This window comes from Strigops habroptila, chromosome 3 (assembly GCF_004027225.2).
Source record: "Strigops habroptila isolate Jane chromosome 3, bStrHab1.2.pri, whole genome shotgun sequence".
NCBI lineage: Eukaryota > Metazoa > Chordata > Aves > Psittaciformes > Psittacidae > Strigops > Strigops habroptila.
This window is the reverse complement of record NC_044279.2, coordinates 198,779-215,827: the sequence shown is the minus strand read 5'-3', so window position 1 is coordinate 215,827 and position 17,049 is coordinate 198,779. Positions and strand designations below refer to the sequence as shown.

Sequence of the window (17,049 nt, the reverse complement as noted above, 5' to 3'; positions counted from 1 at the left end):
TGTTCAGGCAGCCCAGGGCACTGTTGGCTCTGCTGCTGTGGCGTGGGGTCAGCCCCTGCCCCCCTCACTGCCTACCAGTCCCACAGGTTCCCTGAGCTGCTGCCCAGGCAGCCAGTCCGCAGCCTGTCCTCCTGCACGGGGATCTTCCTCCTCAGCTGCGGGACTCTGTGTCTGTCCTTGTGGGAATTCATGGAGATCCTGCTGGACCGTTCCTGTTGGGGTCCTTTTGAGATCTCCAGCTGGTCACTGATAGTGCTTCAGATCCTGTTTTCCATAGTGCTCCCCTCCTCATTTAAGAAAAAAATGGAGGAGAGGCATTTACAGCACAGAAAAATAACAAGTGGGGAATAGGGCAATTAAAATGGAGCTTGCAGAAGCAGGTACGTAAAATAAAACAAAAACTAATACCCACACCTTGAATACATTCAGATTCTCCGTCCCCTTCCCCTTCCTTCACTGGCAGTTCTTCACTTTTGGTGCTTTAAAAGAACTTTACACAGAAGGTAGAACAGGGGCTACCAAACCAACAACTCTTCAGTCAACAGCTGAGAACTTGGAGCAGCATCATCTGTTGATAGTTGGTGTCTCCTCTGGTCTGGCAGCCGTTGGCCAGGCCACTCTTTGCAGATCAGGGAATAAGAGAAAGTGGAGCAGCTTTCCAGTTTTCATTTCCTGTAGTTAACACAGTGGTGCTAATCCACAGGATGGTCAGCACATCCCTGCAACAAGCTCTAATGGCACTAGACCATGTTCTGGAACAGGCTGGGCAGGGTAACAGAGCTCAGTACTGCATAGATCTCCTTGGTTTAACTCCTGCCCATTTCCGGCTGAGAAGCAGAAATAAGCATGAAGGCATGTGGGTGTTTTTTTGGATCTTCATGCTGTTGAGAACATGATGATGTCTGATCTGAATCAGCCACTGCTCCACCTAGTGCAGAATCCCATCGTAAGTGTTGATCTTAAGCAGATGCCCAGGGAAGAGTGAAAACACAGCAAGGTTATGATGTTTCTCCTGAATACTCACTCAGGCAGCTACTGACTTCAGTTCACAGGTTTCTGTACACATAATAGCCCACAGAAAGTGCATCCTCCAAGGCTTTGTCCACTCTCTCTATAAACTCGTTCCGTGTCTCTAGTTCATTATGTTACCTTGGCATTAAAAATCCCCAAATGGTGCTCAGCAAAAGCACTCCATTTTTGCCCTTTGAGCACAGCGATGGTCTGAGCCATGTGGTGAGATGTAAAGGTCAGTGCTCACTGGCCAAAATATTCCTTTTATCCCCTGCAAACTCTGCATCTGCAGGCATTGAGTGAAATTGCTCATGTAAGACAGGGCACAGTTGCCAAAGCATTTTTAATGCTAGGGAACATTATAGAAAAAGCACTAGAGTCTGGGATTCTATGATACCTGAAAAAGTTCTCACGGTGCACCCAGATAGTAAGTTAATAGTAAGAATGACAGAATCTGGCTTCCTTGAGTACTTCCAAATCTTGAAATACGTAACTTAAGTTTCTGCTAGACCCTGCTTCGGAATTCAGTCTCGTACATAGAACCATATGTAACCCGTCGTGGGGAAGGGGGACGTGTGACACGAGAATGGCAGAGCGCAGGGAGGTGGCACCATTGGCTGCAAGTTGCACAACCTAGTTGCACTTGGCTGTCTCGCGCATTGGCAGTTGGGTGTTGGGAGGTTTGGTGGAGCAAGCGTTCAATTCTGTCTCTGTTGGGTTGGTCTGAGAGCATGCAGCCTGCCTGGAGAGTATTGGGCACAACTATCTGATGGATCTACACCAGTGCAAGGCATTGTAAGAGTGTGGCTGCCCTCTGTGCCAAGTGAACATGAGCAAAGGGCCAGAATGCAACCGCATGCACCAGGCAAATGAAGGATAAAGTGAAAAGTCACCTTAGCTTGAATGGGGTGGCGTTGGGAGGGGAGAGAAAGGGATGTCACATGCCATTTGTGGTGACTGACACAACCTGGTCTCTCTGGAGACATCCTCTCTGACTTCAGTGTTCTTGTTTTCCAGGTGAAGACGAGAAACTTGCTGCTTCTTTGCTAGATGGGAAGTTTCCCCGGAGCACCTCGATGCAAGACACTGTTAGGGAAGGACATGGGATTCCACCACCACCTCAAACAGCCCCACCCCCACCTCCTTCTCCATATTACTTTGACACAGGCCCCCCTCCATCCTTCTCACCACCTCCACCCCCAGGAAGAGCTTATGATACTATAAGATCAAGCTTTAAGCCAAGCCTGGAGGCCAAACTCCATGGACTCCCGCAAGTCCTTAGCGCAGCTGAGATGTATGATCAGACAAGGACTTCCATTCCTTACCCTGAAAGGCAAAAGAGGGCCCGATCCATGATAATCCTACAGGATTCCTCTCATCTTCCCGTGGAGCCAACAGAGATCCCCCGCCCTGGCCCATCTGCGACTCCTCCAGAGAAGCTGAAGAGGAAGGGAAGAGTGATTGACAACCCTTATGCCAACATGGGTCAGTTCAACGTCAGCCTGTTCGCTCCCACCAAGCCACAGAGGAAGAAGAGCCCTCTGGTTAAGCAGTTACAAGTGGAGGATGCACAGGAGAGAGCAGCACTGGCCATCACCGGAGGGTTTTCAAGGGAGCCCTCTCCCACCCGCAGGAGCCATCGCCTGAGTGGGGTGGAATATCAGCACCATGCCGGCATTGCTCAGGTTGAAGCCACAGGCATCCCCTTCGCCACTGCCATCGCTGGAGTCATGAAGGACAGAGACCGTCGTCTGGATGAGAGGCGGAAATCCACTGTCTTCCTCTCAGTTGGGGCTATTGAGGGCAGCCCCCCCAGCAGCGACATGCCGTCCTTGCAGCAGTCCAGGTCTATTGATGAGCGGTTGTTAGGAAGCCGAGATGTTCTACTGCCTTCCCCTGTCTCAGCTTTAAAGCCATTGATCAGCAGCTCATCCTCAACGTTCATCCACCCCCTCACAGGAAAGCCCTTGGATCCGAACTCGCCACTGGCGCTTGCGCTGGCCGCAAGGGAACGAGCCCTCTCAACTCAAGTCCCATCCCGGTCACCCACCCCAATCCACAGCCCAGACTCAGACCGAGCAGCACCCCTCTTTGTGGACATCCAAACCAAAGAACCAGAGCGGGGGGAGTTGGAGAGCTTGGTGTCCCCTGCGTACTCTCCTGGAGGCAAAGGGGTGATCGGAACAGACTCTGGGACTTTGGCCCCTACAAAGAGCCCGTGGGGGACTCCATCCACGCTGCGGAAAGAAACCGAGGCCAGAGCAGAAACCCCAGGGAAGGAGGAGAAGAAACAAGAAGACAAGAAGTCCATGATTATTAGCATAGTGGATACATCACAGCAGAAGACCGCTGGCCTCATCATGGTTCATGCCACAAGTAATGGCCAAGATGAGATAGGACTTGAGATAAAAGAGGAGACACCGGCTGTCGCTGAAGCATGCACAGAGCCAGCAGAGTCCCCCAAAGCAGAGACGCAGCCCAGCCCCATGGGAAAGCCTCCGGTCAGTCCAGCCTCTGACAAGACGTTGGGACAAGGGAGTTCGGAGGAAGAAGTGGAGCCCTACACGGTCACCCTACCGCCAGCTCAGCTGTCTTCAAGCGACGAAGAGACCAGGGAGGAGCTAGCCAAGATAGGGCTGGTGCCTCCACCAGATGAGTTTGCGAATGGGGTACTGGTCACCACCCCTGGCACACCAGTCAGCCATCTGGCTACGCCCAGCACGCCATCCATACCAGCGGCAGCAGTAGCACCTTCTACCACTGGCGGAACACCCTCAGGGAAGCCCTCTGATGCCCCCGTAGCCCCAGAGTCTGCTGCAGACTCAGGAGTGGAAGAGGTGGACACCAGAAGTTCAAGTGACCATCATCTGGAGACCACAAGCACCATCTCTACAGTCTCCAGCATGTCTACGTTGTCCTCAGAGAGCGGGGAGCCTACTGACACATACACTTCCTTTGCGGATGGACAAACTTTTATACTCGAGAAGCCACCAGTGCCTCCAAAGCCAAAACTCAAGTCCCAGCTCAGCAAGGGGCCAGTTACTTTCAGGGACCCACTTTTGAAGCAGTCTTCGGACAGCGAGCTCATCTCCCAGCAACATGCGGCCACTCTGGCATCAGCCAGCATTGGCCGGCCACGCTACCTCTTTCAGAGAAGGTCCAAGCTATGGGGGGACCCCATGGAGAGCAGGCCAATCCATGGGGCTGATGATGACAAGCCAACTGTGATCAGTGAGCTAAGTTCCCGACTACAACAACTGAACAAGGATACACGATCACTGGGGGAGGAACCAGCCGGGTCCACGTTAGATCCCGGGAAGAAGTCACCGGTGGTCGCGGCACGGTAAGACACTGGTTGCTGGCCGGGAGTAGGCGGGTGCAGGGTTTAGGCTCCCGGAGACAGGGAGGTGTGTAAGCAGAGCCTAACTGTGCCGAGTAACCCAGGCTGGTGTTGAGGGGCGTTTCAGAGATGTCAGGGGAGAGGCAATGCTGGGACATGCCTCCCAGAAGTTGGTGTCACTTGTTCATGGCTCCTCGCTATGCACCGCACATGTAGCGAGCTCACACTGTTGCTTTTCCCCTTTGAATTGCCTTCCTGTTGTGTCATGTCCCTTGTCTTGATGCTGCTGTTAAGCTGCTGTATTTACTTGTGGGTTTCACTTCCACGTTTGCTCCTGACCAGCTGATAATGATGTGTGGTTCTCCAGTGCTTTTTCATTCCAAAGGATCTCCAAATGTTGTCAGACCGTGCCTTAGAGCTCTGGTCAGTCTCTGCTCAGTGGGAGCACCACGAGGGTGGTCTGTGACAGCCCTTAGGCTGCACTCCATGGCACCCCACCGCCTTTGCCCCGTGTCCTGGCATGAGCCGGCTCTCATGACTGCAGGGAGGTGTTCTGGCGGGGGGTTACCTGCAGGGGTGCAGCCTGTGTCCTGCTGGGCACAGCGCCAGGTCACACACAGCTCCGGGCCAGTGGCTGGTGGGATGACTGCTGGCTCAGAGATGTCTGCACAGCACCAAAGTGTGGTAGATCCTCTCACTCCCTGTTCTTCTCCTGAGCAGAGCCCGGATGGCCCAGGAGATCTGGAGGGTCACAGCAAAAGGACCCCAGGACATGCAGGAGACTCTTTCTCTTACAAAGCCCTGCTCGGGTTCCCTCATCCCACAGCACTGAGGAGATACCTGAGAAGTTCCTTCTCAGAGCTGGCCTCTCGGGCCATCACACGCCCCGAGCAGCTTGGACCTCCCTATGCCCCTCACACTGCCCTGTTGTTCCCAGTGCAGGTCACCCACCGCCTTGGTCCCCGCTTTACCCCATGCTCTCACCCTGAGTAACCCACCAAACTAGATGAAAAAACCTCTATATTAGAGCCTGAGATTTGAGAGCAAACCCTCAGAGGGCTTTGAAACTCAGTCACAGCAGGCAGTGACCCAGAATCTCCAGCCTCGCCACAGCAGCACAGCCACGGTGAGCAGGTCCCACCAGTGTCACAGTGAGCTGGGGCAGGGAGCCCTGAGCTCAGGGGGGCCCTTCCTTTGAGAACCCGTCACCATGCTGGGTTACAAGTCCACATGGTGCTAGCTCAGCTGATGACGTTTCATGCTGTAGCACAGGGGACAGAGTGTCCGTAGTGGCATCCCCAAGGGAGCATCCCTGTAGCTCCATCCTTCAGCAGCTCACGTCTCCATGCCAGTGTTAGCAGTGCCAGCCTGGCTTCACCAGTGATCCACCCCTCAGCAGGTACCAAACTTGTGGTTACCGCCACAGTGTGGAACAAAACCCATGGATCTTGCTCTCCTACGTGGTTTCATCTCTCAGGACTCAGCCCCACGATGCAGGTTAAGGCCATTCCCCGGGGCTGGTGTCTCACACAAGGTCCCTTCTCCCTGCACTGCTCAATGGGGAACCACAGCGTCCTGTGCTGGGTGCACGTAGTTTAACTGCATTTGAGGACCCTTCTGAGATCCAACACGCCAGCCCTCGTTGTCCTAAAAAGTGCTGACTGTGCACATCTTCAGACACCCAGAGAACGTGGACATTGCCAACTTTTCATGGCAATTGGTGATGGAATCTTAAAGAGCTCCTCCACGTCAGGCACCAGCTCTTTCCCAAGGCCTGTTCTGGGCCTGGCTGGTGGAGGAGCCGCTGCCTTTGGCCCCTTTGGTGTCGCTGAGCCCACATGGTGTCAGGCTGCAGCCCCACAGCCTTCGTCGCTCCTGCCCTGGCCTCCACATCACCCTGTGCCCCATGCAGAGATGTGCAGGTACCCTCCATTCCTAGGAGACACCCTTCTCTATCCTCTGCCTCTCTCTAACCCCTTCCTGTCCTCTGTTGCTGCTCCCTTTGATTTCTGCACTTCCCACAGGCCATGTCCTTCCCTCGCCCTGTCTCCCTGGAGCAGACTCTGCCCAAGCTCCTGCTCCATGACATGATGCTGCTGCATTTGCCCTCCCCAGAGACCCTGTGCCCTGCCCCAGCCTCCTCCTCACCTGCTGCCACCCAGTGGCACTTCCTGCTGTCCTGCAAACATTCCTGTTGCCTTGTCTGAAAGTCATTTCATCTCTGAAATCTTTATGCTCCCTGTTGATGTCAAAGACTTGAAATATTTCCCAGGAAGTCAGCTCTAAATAGAGTATCCAGTGATGTCAGCCCCCCGCCTTCATTGTGAAAATGCCTCTTTTATGAAATTGCTGTAGTTCAGAAAATAATGTAAGGAGTGGTTATATAAGCTTCAGTGATCCATTTCAGGACACACTGTCCTGTCCCTGGGCCTGTCCTGAGAACACCAGGATTACTTTAACCTCCCACAACAACCCCACAGACAGCCTCCTACACAGACCCCACGCTGCTGCGGAGCAGAGAGGGACGTGCCCATGGGCATCCATCACTCAGGGGCTGGAGGTGCTGACCCCACATGATGCTGCAGCGTTTTCTATCATTCTTACATTTAGCTCAGCTCCAGAAAGGATCAGGAGCTGGACTGAAGCTCTTCCCTAGAGCCAGAGGTGTCTGAAGTGCTCCAGGGATGGTGAGGTGCCCTTGCAGGTAGCCCTGCAGCGGCCGCGGGAGCAGGCACAGAGTTCATTGCTGGTTTTTCTTCCTCACCACATTAACTTCTGAGTTAATGTAATTGCAGTAATTGCATCCAAGAGCAGATGACTTCTCCATGCATGTGGGGCTGTACAGCAGGCCCTGGCACGTTTCTCTTGCAGAGGTCTGTGAGGGTCCTGGCTGGGGACCCCTGGAGCAGGAGGCACAAACCACTTCCTCTGTAACTGTGACTGGCTCTATCTCCTTCCGAGACGGTCTTCCACAGGAGGACGTTTGACGAGAGGGACTGAGAAAGAGACCAGGAGATACTGAGAAGGAGAACTTAAGGGCAGAGTTAAGGCAATTGTTAGAGACAAGATTTATTCCCACCTTGGGCACTGTGTGGCTGGGGCTGAGCATGGCAAGGGAAGCTCTGACGGGCCCATGTGCTCTCAGAGGAGGGTTCTACTCCCCAAGCAGCATGTGCCTGCTTGCTGAGATGCAGCTTCCTGCAAGGGTGACAGCAGAGCAGAGGGACAGCCTCCATTCCTACCGTCCTATGGGAATAAGCGATGATTTGAGAACACGGGAACTTTGCTCCTTGACTTAGCGTGTCTCTGAAGGCTGACGTGAAGCCGGCAGCAGCTCTCCATGTTTAACATGAATGGGATCCTTGAAGATCCGGTGCCCTGGCTAAGCTGAGCTGCAGGAGAGCGACCAGGCATCTTGGTGTGTCCCTGACCTGAAGCTCCCGGCCAGCCCCGGACACGGCTCCTGCAGCAGCAGATGCCCAGAGCAGTGGCTGCACTGAGCAAGGACCCTGCAACTCAGACCTGCTGCCAGCGCTGCAGCAGCCTCGTTGTGTCACATCCACCACCACAATAAAGCTGACACTGTGGAACAGAGGTGTGTGTGTCTGACCAGCGACCCCGGGTCATGGCCAGCCCGGTGCCAGCCCAAGAGCTGTGATGGCACCAGAGCCCGATCCTGGGGTGACTCACGCGTTCCATGTGTGTCGAGGTGGTTCTTGTTCAGTGTCCCCTTGTCCTGTGACCGGCCGTGGCCATCCATCCACATCAGGCTTGTGTCATTCCTCACCGTGCATAGTCACACTCAGACCTCAGCCTCCCACTTCGCTGATGGGGCACGGGCCATGCGCCGGACAGCCCTCAGAGGTGAACATGAGCTTGTGTTGAGCTGAACATGGTGAGCTCACCTTGGCTCAAGCCAGAATCATCTGAAGTGTCAACACAGGTCCAGTTTGGGGCTCCAGCTAATGCATCCAAGAGCCTGGGTTAGAGAGAGCTTTGCAGAGGGTGTTTGTTTGTTTCTTTGCTTGTTTATCTTTAAGCAACAGCCGAACATGCCAAATGTATCGTGTGAAGCAGAATTCTAGATACAAAACTGAGTTTTCCAGGTGCTGTTTTGGAAACCCACCACTGCTTTGTATTTCTACAGATCTGAAAGAGAGAGAGAAGAAAAATAAGCCCTTTAGGCATTTAGCTCCTAGGGTAAAGCTTCCTCTTTCTATATAAACTCATCAATTAATTCTGTTTCAGTTAAATGGTGTAACATTTCTGGTGCAAGCTTTCAGCCACTGCACATACAACCCCCTGTTTCCTTGTAGGCTTTTGGTCACTTCACGGTGTCTTAAACCCCTGCACAAAGCAAAGCTGAGCTTCCTTTCCACAGTCAAGCGGATTGTCCCTGGAGAGGTGATGAGATTGGCATCTTGGCACCTTCCCTAGAGGGAGTTCAGGGCTTATGGGAAGTTATTTGCACTGCACTGAGGTGCGGAGAGGAGGTGGCCTCCCGGCCAAGCAGCAGAGTCCCATGCAGCAGTCTGAGTCTTGGGAAGCCCTTAGCAGGTGAGAGCCCCGTCCTTTGGTGACATGAAGCAGGACATCCCTGCAGCCCTGCCTGAACTGATGCTGCTGATACCACAAAGGCTGTGGGTCCCACTGCCCTGCGAGCCTCGAGCTCCCCCAGCACCTCTGCTTTCCCCACGCATCACTGCAGCCGCGAAAGAGGGAGGCAAACCTGCAGTGCTGTGACGGAGCCTTGGCAGGTCTCCAGCCTGCTCTCCTGCGGCAGCTGGACCTAAAGATGCTTTACTGCATCTCTGTACGGAACTAAAAATGCTTCCTTCGCTCCATGGATCCCTTTCCATCCCATGGGAGGAGGCTTCTGCTCATGGAGGTGCACTGCAGCGGGACAACCAGCATTGCAGTGGGGCCACCAGCACTGCAGTGGGGCCACCGGGTACTGCAGCGAGGCCACTGAGTACTGCAGCAGGGGGTCCCGGGTGACCCTGGGGGTGTCCACACATTCTGCTGGTGCCGTGTGCCATGCAGTGCCATGCTGGAGGATGCTCTTGTCTCACGGTTACCATGGCACTCACCACAGGATGTCAGGCTGAGGATGGGGCACTCCTGAGCCTGGTCCAGGAGTTTCCCACCAGGAAGGGGAAGGGAAGCACAGGCTGGGTTGAGATACGCTGGTGGAGGTCAGGTATTTGGAAAGCAGAGAGTTCCAGGGGACAGCTGTGAAAATGTCATGGTTGAAAGAGCAGCTCCTACAGGGAAAGTCTTCATCTATCCGAGGTGACACCGATCTGACACCAGCTCCAAGCTCCCGGCCAGGGGTGGCCAGGGAGGACCAGCTTTTGATGTTGACGTGCTTTGCCTACAAGGAGACAGGGGCATTGTGGGCAAGGCTCAGCATGTGTCCATGTCACAGCAAGCACAGCTGGCTTCACCTCATCCAGTCACTAACATCTACTAATCACACTCACCACTCACCCACTCATCCCTCTCAGTGAGTATAAGAGCAAACTGTGACTCTGCCTCATGCTTGTCCAGTGAGACTTGGGAAGAGCAGTGAGGGGCTGGCCAGACCTGTGAGAACAGCTCTGGGTCCTGCCAAGACTGGGCCATCACCAGAGTGGCCCAAAAGAGGGAAGAGTTAACGCCTGAAGGGTTCACTTGTTGCTGGGTCTAGTTCTGGGAAGGCCTCACCATGCAGTTCTGTATTGCCCAAGCACAAAAGAGTAGTGGGGCTGTTCCTTTCAGGGCTTTAGCAGGCTAGAAGTCCCATAAAAAGGGCTTTTCCTCTTGCATGGAGAAGTAGAAAGGGACCCATTCAAATTTCAGCTCTTCTGTCAACAAGGAAGAGGCAAAGCACTGCATGGAAGGAGCCTGCAGGCTGCCGTGGAGCCGTTCTGCAGGCAGTCTGCCACCATTGAGCACACTTTCCAGTGAGAGCTTGGGAAGAGGTTGGGGAGTTGGCTTGGGGAGTCCCAGGGGCAACACAGGGAGACTGAAGTCTCCCATGGATAGTAGACCTAAATTTCCTTTTCTTACAAAAAAGAGCAGGACAAAACACGCTTGCAGCAGCAAGAAATGTAATGTTTGGTTAAGGCATAAGCAGCTCTTAGGTCCATAATGACCTGACCCTGCTGGAACCTCGCTGTTGTAAACATTTACTGACACCCGGGCTTGTTCTCAATTGTCCCTGCTCCACAGGGGAGCACAGGCAGGAGAGAGCTCATGGCTGCAAGACTTACAGTCCGGTTGCAGCACCATCTGCAATACTGCCCAAGGAAAACCATAGCTGGAGGTGGAAACCGTCTTGTATGGGGAAGCATGAGAAGGGGAGCATTCAAAGCGTGTTGAGAAGTCCTCTTGCTCTTCTACGTCACTCCTGCAGCGCAGCAGGGTGGTCACCATGACAGCCAGGACACCGTCCCTGGAGGTGCCCTTCCCTAGGGGATAACCATGTGTCCCTCGGCCCAGGGGCTGCCCAGTGCCCCCAGCATGAGCTGCACAGCCTCGGCTGGATCCTGCAGCTGCATCAGCGCAGTCTTCATTGGCCCTGCCATTAGTGACCCGCAGCAGTTCCCCAGTGGTGCCTTCTGCCTGCATGGGGGTGTTTGGCCAAGCAAACCCTGCCTGGGGCAGCACTACTGCCCTGCAAAGTCCCTGGCTATTTCATAGAGCCACAGACTGGTTGGGTTGAAGGGACCTTAAAACCCATCCAGCTCCCACCCCCTGCCACGGGCAGGCACACCTTCCACTAGAGCAGGTTGCTCCAAGCCCCTGTGTCCAACCTGGCCTTGAACACTGCCAGGGATGGGGCAGCCACAGCTTCTCTGGGCACCCTGTGCCAGCGCCTCACCACCCTCACAGGGAAGAGCTTCTTTACAAGGGCCTGTAGGTACAGGACAAGGGGAGTGGTTTTAAACTGACAGAGGGAAGATTGAGACAAGATCTCAGGAAGTTCTTCCCTGTGAGAGTGGTGAGCAGACACTGAATTTCCCCTGCCAGCCCTGGCACAGACCTCAGCAAGGGGCTCAAGCAAAGCTCCCCATCAGAGGGACTGTGATTATCCCCTCTGGGAAACGCGAACTCACCTGCAAGGCACTAATCCTGCCTCACTGCCCTTTAGCTGTAGCTGATACTCACTGTCACAAAAGCAGAACACTCAACACCGCTGCTGGGTGAAGTCAGAGAAGATGTTGAACTGGTTTTGCCGCTCTTGTTCTTGCTGTGGGGCATTTTTTCTCATGCTTATGTTGTTTCCCTCCCCTCCCTCTCCTGCCCTTCCCCAGCCTCTGTCCTGTCCCTTCCCTTCCTCCTCCTCCCAGCTGTTCCAAAGAGCACTGTCGAATCCTTCAGGCTTTGGCTGCCGAATTCATGCAGTGATGAATGTCCCATTGCCTGTAGTAAACACATGGACGCAACCTTCACCAGTGTGGAACATTCCCGACCTTCAGTGGCCCCAAAGCCCCATGTTGGCCATTCCCTGGGTCCCCTCACTGCCCCTGGGGCCCCCGCGGTGGTGAAGCCATTCTGCCCGGTGCTCCTGTCCCCATCCCTGGTGGGGCACCGCTGTGCGGCGTGGCCGGGCTCTGATGCTGCTGGCCTCTGGCCGTGCGATGAATTCCGTTCGCTCTTCTCTGTCTTGTTGCTGCCCGGACCGGAGCTAACATTCTCTTTCATTGCCTCTCTTCCTGCTCTCCATCTGCATGTCCGTGCTGCTCTGTCTAGAACCGCCTCTGGCCTCCGGAGGGTGGGCGAGTTGTGTAAGTGAGCATGTTCCCATCCCATAGCAAACACCTTGGCTCCCCTTGCTCGGGCTGGCCCCGCTCCCTGCTCTCCCACCCGGCTGGGAGCAGGCAGCAGTGCTTGCCTGGCATGTGAGTGTCCCCCCCCGCCCGGTGTGCCCCAGTAGCATGTCCGTGTCCCTGTGCTGTGGTGTCATGTGCTGCTGCTCGTAGGTGACCACTGAGGAAATTCCCTTGGGCTTCCATGGGATTGGTACCCATGACCCAATGTGCCCCTGCTGCAGCCACGCCAGGGACATCAGCAAGGGCTGGGCAGGGGCAGGGCCCCCTTTGCCACAGCTCAGCCCCATGGGGAGGGAACCCAGGGGACACCATCCCCTTTCAGAGCCCCAGCAATTCCCCCCCAATACACAAGGCTCCCCCATCCTGCACATTCACCACTCCCCAGTCGTGGCGTCCCTCAGTCACCTCTCTGGAGCAAACATCCCATGGGACAGAGGAGGCCGTTCGAATGCTCCTGCCCCCTGAGGTCAAGCAGCTGTCCCTGGCTGGGTCCTGCTGACTATCGGGAGTGGGGCTGGAAGGGACCAGCAGAGCACTGCTGTCTGCCATTGGCAACCCACAGCCATGGGAGCTGCAGCTTGGTGATCCACAGCGGGTGACTTAGGGTATCCTCAGGGAAGTCACTGTTGACACAAGCTAAAACGATAAGTGTTTATCTGAGACAGCTGTAGGAACATCAGGATACAGAAAACTCCCCCCTCCCCCACCACGTCACCCTTCTCCCAAAGTGGTTAATGAAGGACTTCTTGCTGGCAGAGCTTGGCCATGACCCCAGCAGGTCTCCATGTCCTTGCTGGCAGAGCTACTTGGCTGTGTCCCCAGCAGGTCTCAGTAGCTACCAGTGCTGCTGGAGTCCCTTCACAAGCCTGTGGCTGGTGACCATGTGCACTCACCAGGAGCAAGACGCTGTTCCTGTTGGCACAAGGTCATTTGGGCGGGGTGTCAGGACCCCTCTCCCTCCCCGGAGGTGAATTTCCCCAGTGTGCATGGCCAGTGTGTGCTCTTGGTTGTGCTGCTTCCGTGTCTGTCTGTCTGTCCTGGGTTTTTTACCCGTGGTGTGTATGAAAGTAGCTCCCTACATCTGTGTGAACACAACCCCAGAGCCCACGGAGAGCTCTGGGCGGTCTCACCTTTGATTTTACTTGTCATTTTCTGCCAAGTGCTATATTTCCAAGTCTGCCTCCCCTTCCCGGTGCCAAGTGGGACAGGGCCAGCCCTGAGGGCAGAGCGGCTGCTGTCCTTCCCAACACGGATGCCTTCCCCAGGGATCAGCTCTGCTCCAGCCCCAGGCTGTAGCACACTCTGGGTTAAGCAGAGGTGTGGGACACTCAGAAGCCATCTAGCCCACCTCGGACCTTCTGGTGAAGCAAAAGCTTGTAGAGTCTGTAGGTCTGGCCAGAACTGGGTGGAGAGACTCATGCCTCGAGTCCGGCACAGCAGATCCTGCTTCGTTTGTGTGTGGCCAGTGGTGGGAGGGTCCTCATGTTGCTGCATATGCCCATGTCTTCATGCATTCAGTCCTGTTGCTGGTGTCACAGTGTCTGAGTGTTTGGGGTTGCACCCAGGGGAGATCTGCTGCCGGTGTTAGTGCTGCAGGCATGTGGCTCATCCCTCAGCTTTGGCTGCCTGGTATGGGACAGGGTGAATTTAGTCTGCCCAGTCCATCTTCTGCACCCACAGTGTTGGGACGCTGCCAGGCAGCCCCAGTGGCAGCACCAGCAGGTCAGAAAGCATTTGGGGATGTTGGCTGAATGGGCTCATCCCCAGTCGCTGTGCCAGCATTTCAGACAATAGCAGTGCCTGCTCCCGTCCAGCACCGTCTGACTGACCATGACTGTCAGCTGATGTTTCCTCTCTGCTGCACAGCCGTGTTGGTCTGAAAGCTTTGGACATTGTTCCACATCCCTGCAGCCACCCTGCCCTGAGCAGGGCTCTGAGCAGGGGCCCGGGGCTGCAGATAGGCTGTACTCACTGCTGTGTGCTGCAGCCTTATGCCCTTCTCAGGGCGCTGCAGTGGCTGCGTGCCTCCACCCTGCCCATGGCACCACCAGCAGCACCATTCCCATTCGTGCCTGAAGAGGTTTCAGGTCAGGGGTAGAGTCAAGATTACGATTAGGATTAGAATATAGGATTAGATTTGGGGTTGGGGTTAGGGTATAAGGTTAGGCTTAGAGTTAGGGTATAGGGTTAGGGTTTAGGTTAGGCTATAGGGTCAGGTCTTAGGTTTAGGTTTAGGGTACAGGTTAGGGTTAGGTTATAGGGTTAAGGCTGGGGTTAGGGTTAGGTTATAGGATTAGCAATGACCCTTGTTCTCCATAATCCACATGGCTTTCACATGTTCCTGATTAGCTGAGCACCTTTGATATTTTCTTAACAGAGGTTTTTGCATTTCATTCCCTGTGAGGGAGCCTGCTGCAAACCCAGGGCATTTTCAGGGCACCCAAGCAAATAGTTCTACAGCAGTTCTTAAATCACCATCAGTTCCAGTGCACAAGGCCTTGCTGCTGCTGGCAGCACAGGCTTAGTTGTGTATGTCATTAGCTGCATTCAGACCCAAGAGATCAGCTTTCTGTGTCATCCCATGGGCGAGCTCCCTCTCATCAGCTGCACAAGGGGTCAGGGATTTCCTGCAGCTTGAGGGCGATCTCCCTGCAACGTAATTTCTCACCTGGAACATAAACCTTCAGCCCTGGAGCAGAGCTCTGGCTCCAGGGCTTGGGCACGAGCTGAAGTGGGGGGTGCTCAGCCACACATCCAGCCCACTTCTGGCAACCAAACCCATAACCCTGACTCAGGTTTTGGTTGTGGGTGAGATGCACAAAGTCTGAAGGAAAGCAGTGAAACGGCTCCACTGAACCAGTGTCCAGCCACGGTGCCTCTGCCCTGCCCGAGCCTCAGGGGACCATCCCAGGGTTCCAGTGCTGCAAGAGGAGAGCCCAGGGTTTCTCAAACAGCACCCACTGCTCTCCTCTTCCCATAGAACTCATAGTAAGCACCATGCAGGCCACATGAAGCCTTTTTCCCCTGTGCACATCAATGCAGGGCAGCAGTGGTGTCCCCAGGGTGGCTCGTGGCCTGTGCGAAGCCCACAGTCAGGGGTGGTGGGAGAAGGGTCATAGAATCACAGAGTGGTTTGGGTGGAAGGGACCTTAAAGCTCATTCAGTTCCAACCCCCTGCCACGGGCAGGGACACCTTCCACTAGAGCAGGTTGCTCCAAGCCTCATCCAACCTGGCCTTGAACACTGCCAGGGATGGGGCAGCCACAGCTTCTCTGGGCACCCTGTGCCAGCACCTCAGCACCCTCACAGGGAAGAACTTCTGCCTAAGAGCTCATCTCAATCTCCCTTCTGGCAGGTTAAAGCCATTCCCCTCTGTCCTGTCCCTACAGGCCCTTGTCCAAAGCCCCTCTCCACGTTTCTTGTAGCCTCTTTAGGCACTGGAGCTGCTTTAAGGTCTCCCCTTAGGGAGCCTTCTCTTCTCCAGGCTGACCCAGCCCAGCTCTCTCAGCCTGGCTCCAGAGCAGAGCTGCTCCAGCCCTCGCAGCAGCTCCATGGCCTCCTCTGGACTCGCTCCAACAGCTCCATGTCCCTCTTGTGCTGTTGCCCCAGAGCTGGATCAGGACTGCAGGGGGGGTCTCCCCAGAGCGCGGCAGAGGGTGAGAATCCCCTCCCTGACCTGCTGCTCACGCTCTGGGGGTGCAGCCCAGCACACGGGGGGGTTCTGGGCTCAAGCGCACACTGAAGCCGGGTCATGGGGAGCTTCTCCTCACCCAGCAGCCCCACGTCCTTCTCTTCAGGGCTGTTCCACCCAGTGTCTGCATACCTTTATGTTTGTGCTGGGGATTGCCCCGACCTAGGGGCAGAACCTTGCACTTGGCTCAGCTTTGTCCTTCCACAATGAGGTAAAACTGTGACAACCACCACAGCTTTCTGGAGTGGATTTTCATACTCTGCTTAAAATGATCAGATAGGAATCCAGAAAATCATTGGTTAAACTCAGCACAGCTTCTCCTCCTCAGTCCAAGATGCTCCTCAGTCAGAGAAGAGCTTCAAGCCCTACTGTTTGTCTTTTCAGGCATCTCCCAGAGGTGCTCCGAAAGCTGGCAGCTCTTTGAAGGCATCCAGAGCTGGAATCGTAGAATCACAGAATGGTTTTGGTTGGAAGGGACCTTAAAGCTCATACAGTTCTAACCCTCTGCCACGGCAGGGACACCTTCCACTAGATCATGTTGCTCCAAGCCCTGTCTAACATGGTGGATGCCTCTTTTGCTGTTGCTTCAGTCAGTTCTGCATTTTTGTGTGCCGTATTTCTCATTCATGTCAGCTTGCCTTCACCTTCCATGGATTTGTACATTTTCCCATCCCTGCAGGACCACACAGAGTGTCTTGTGGTTGGTGTTTCCTGTACGTCCCTGGCCCCAGTCTTCCCCCTCCATGCCAGGACCCACACACAGGCTGCCTCCAGTGCCCACCCCAGCCAGAAAGCCTGCCCAGAGTGGAGTTACCATCCTGTGCCATGGCACATAGGAAGCCATGGCTTAAGCAACTTCATATGTTAGCCTGAATTGAACAGCAATTGTCTACTGTAAAGCATTTGTAGCCCCTGTGCTCATGGAGCTTCTGGCCACATCACTGAGCTCCTATCCCGCAGTCTGAAGTGTGATCTACAAACTTCGCCAGTCCTCCATGGTGGAGTATCAGGGTTTATTAAGAGCTTGTGCTGTTCAGTGAGGGTCTCTTGCTTAACGTTAAGCTATAGGAATCGGCTTTCCCATCTCTTTGTCATCCCCATGTCAAGGAAGATGCTGAATCTGTGCTAGTTCAAGGACTTCTTCCCTCATCTGCTCTTGCAATAGGCGGAAGGGAGTCAGATCCCGAGCA

The 17,049-nt window shown here is 54.7% G+C and overlaps 1 protein-coding gene across 1 annotated transcript in view; it reads left to right on the top strand.

Moving 5' to 3' along the window:
- SHANK3 (SH3 and multiple ankyrin repeat domains 3) overlaps positions 1–17,049 on the top strand; it is a 324,463-nt gene that overhangs the window by 293,694 nt on the left and 13,720 nt on the right. The window contains exon 25 of the mRNA XM_030472062.1: positions 2,029–4,354. Within this exon, the coding sequence (XP_030327922.1) occupies positions 2,029–4,354 (2,326 nt within the window). The remainder of the gene's footprint in view (positions 1–2,028; positions 4,355–17,049) is intronic.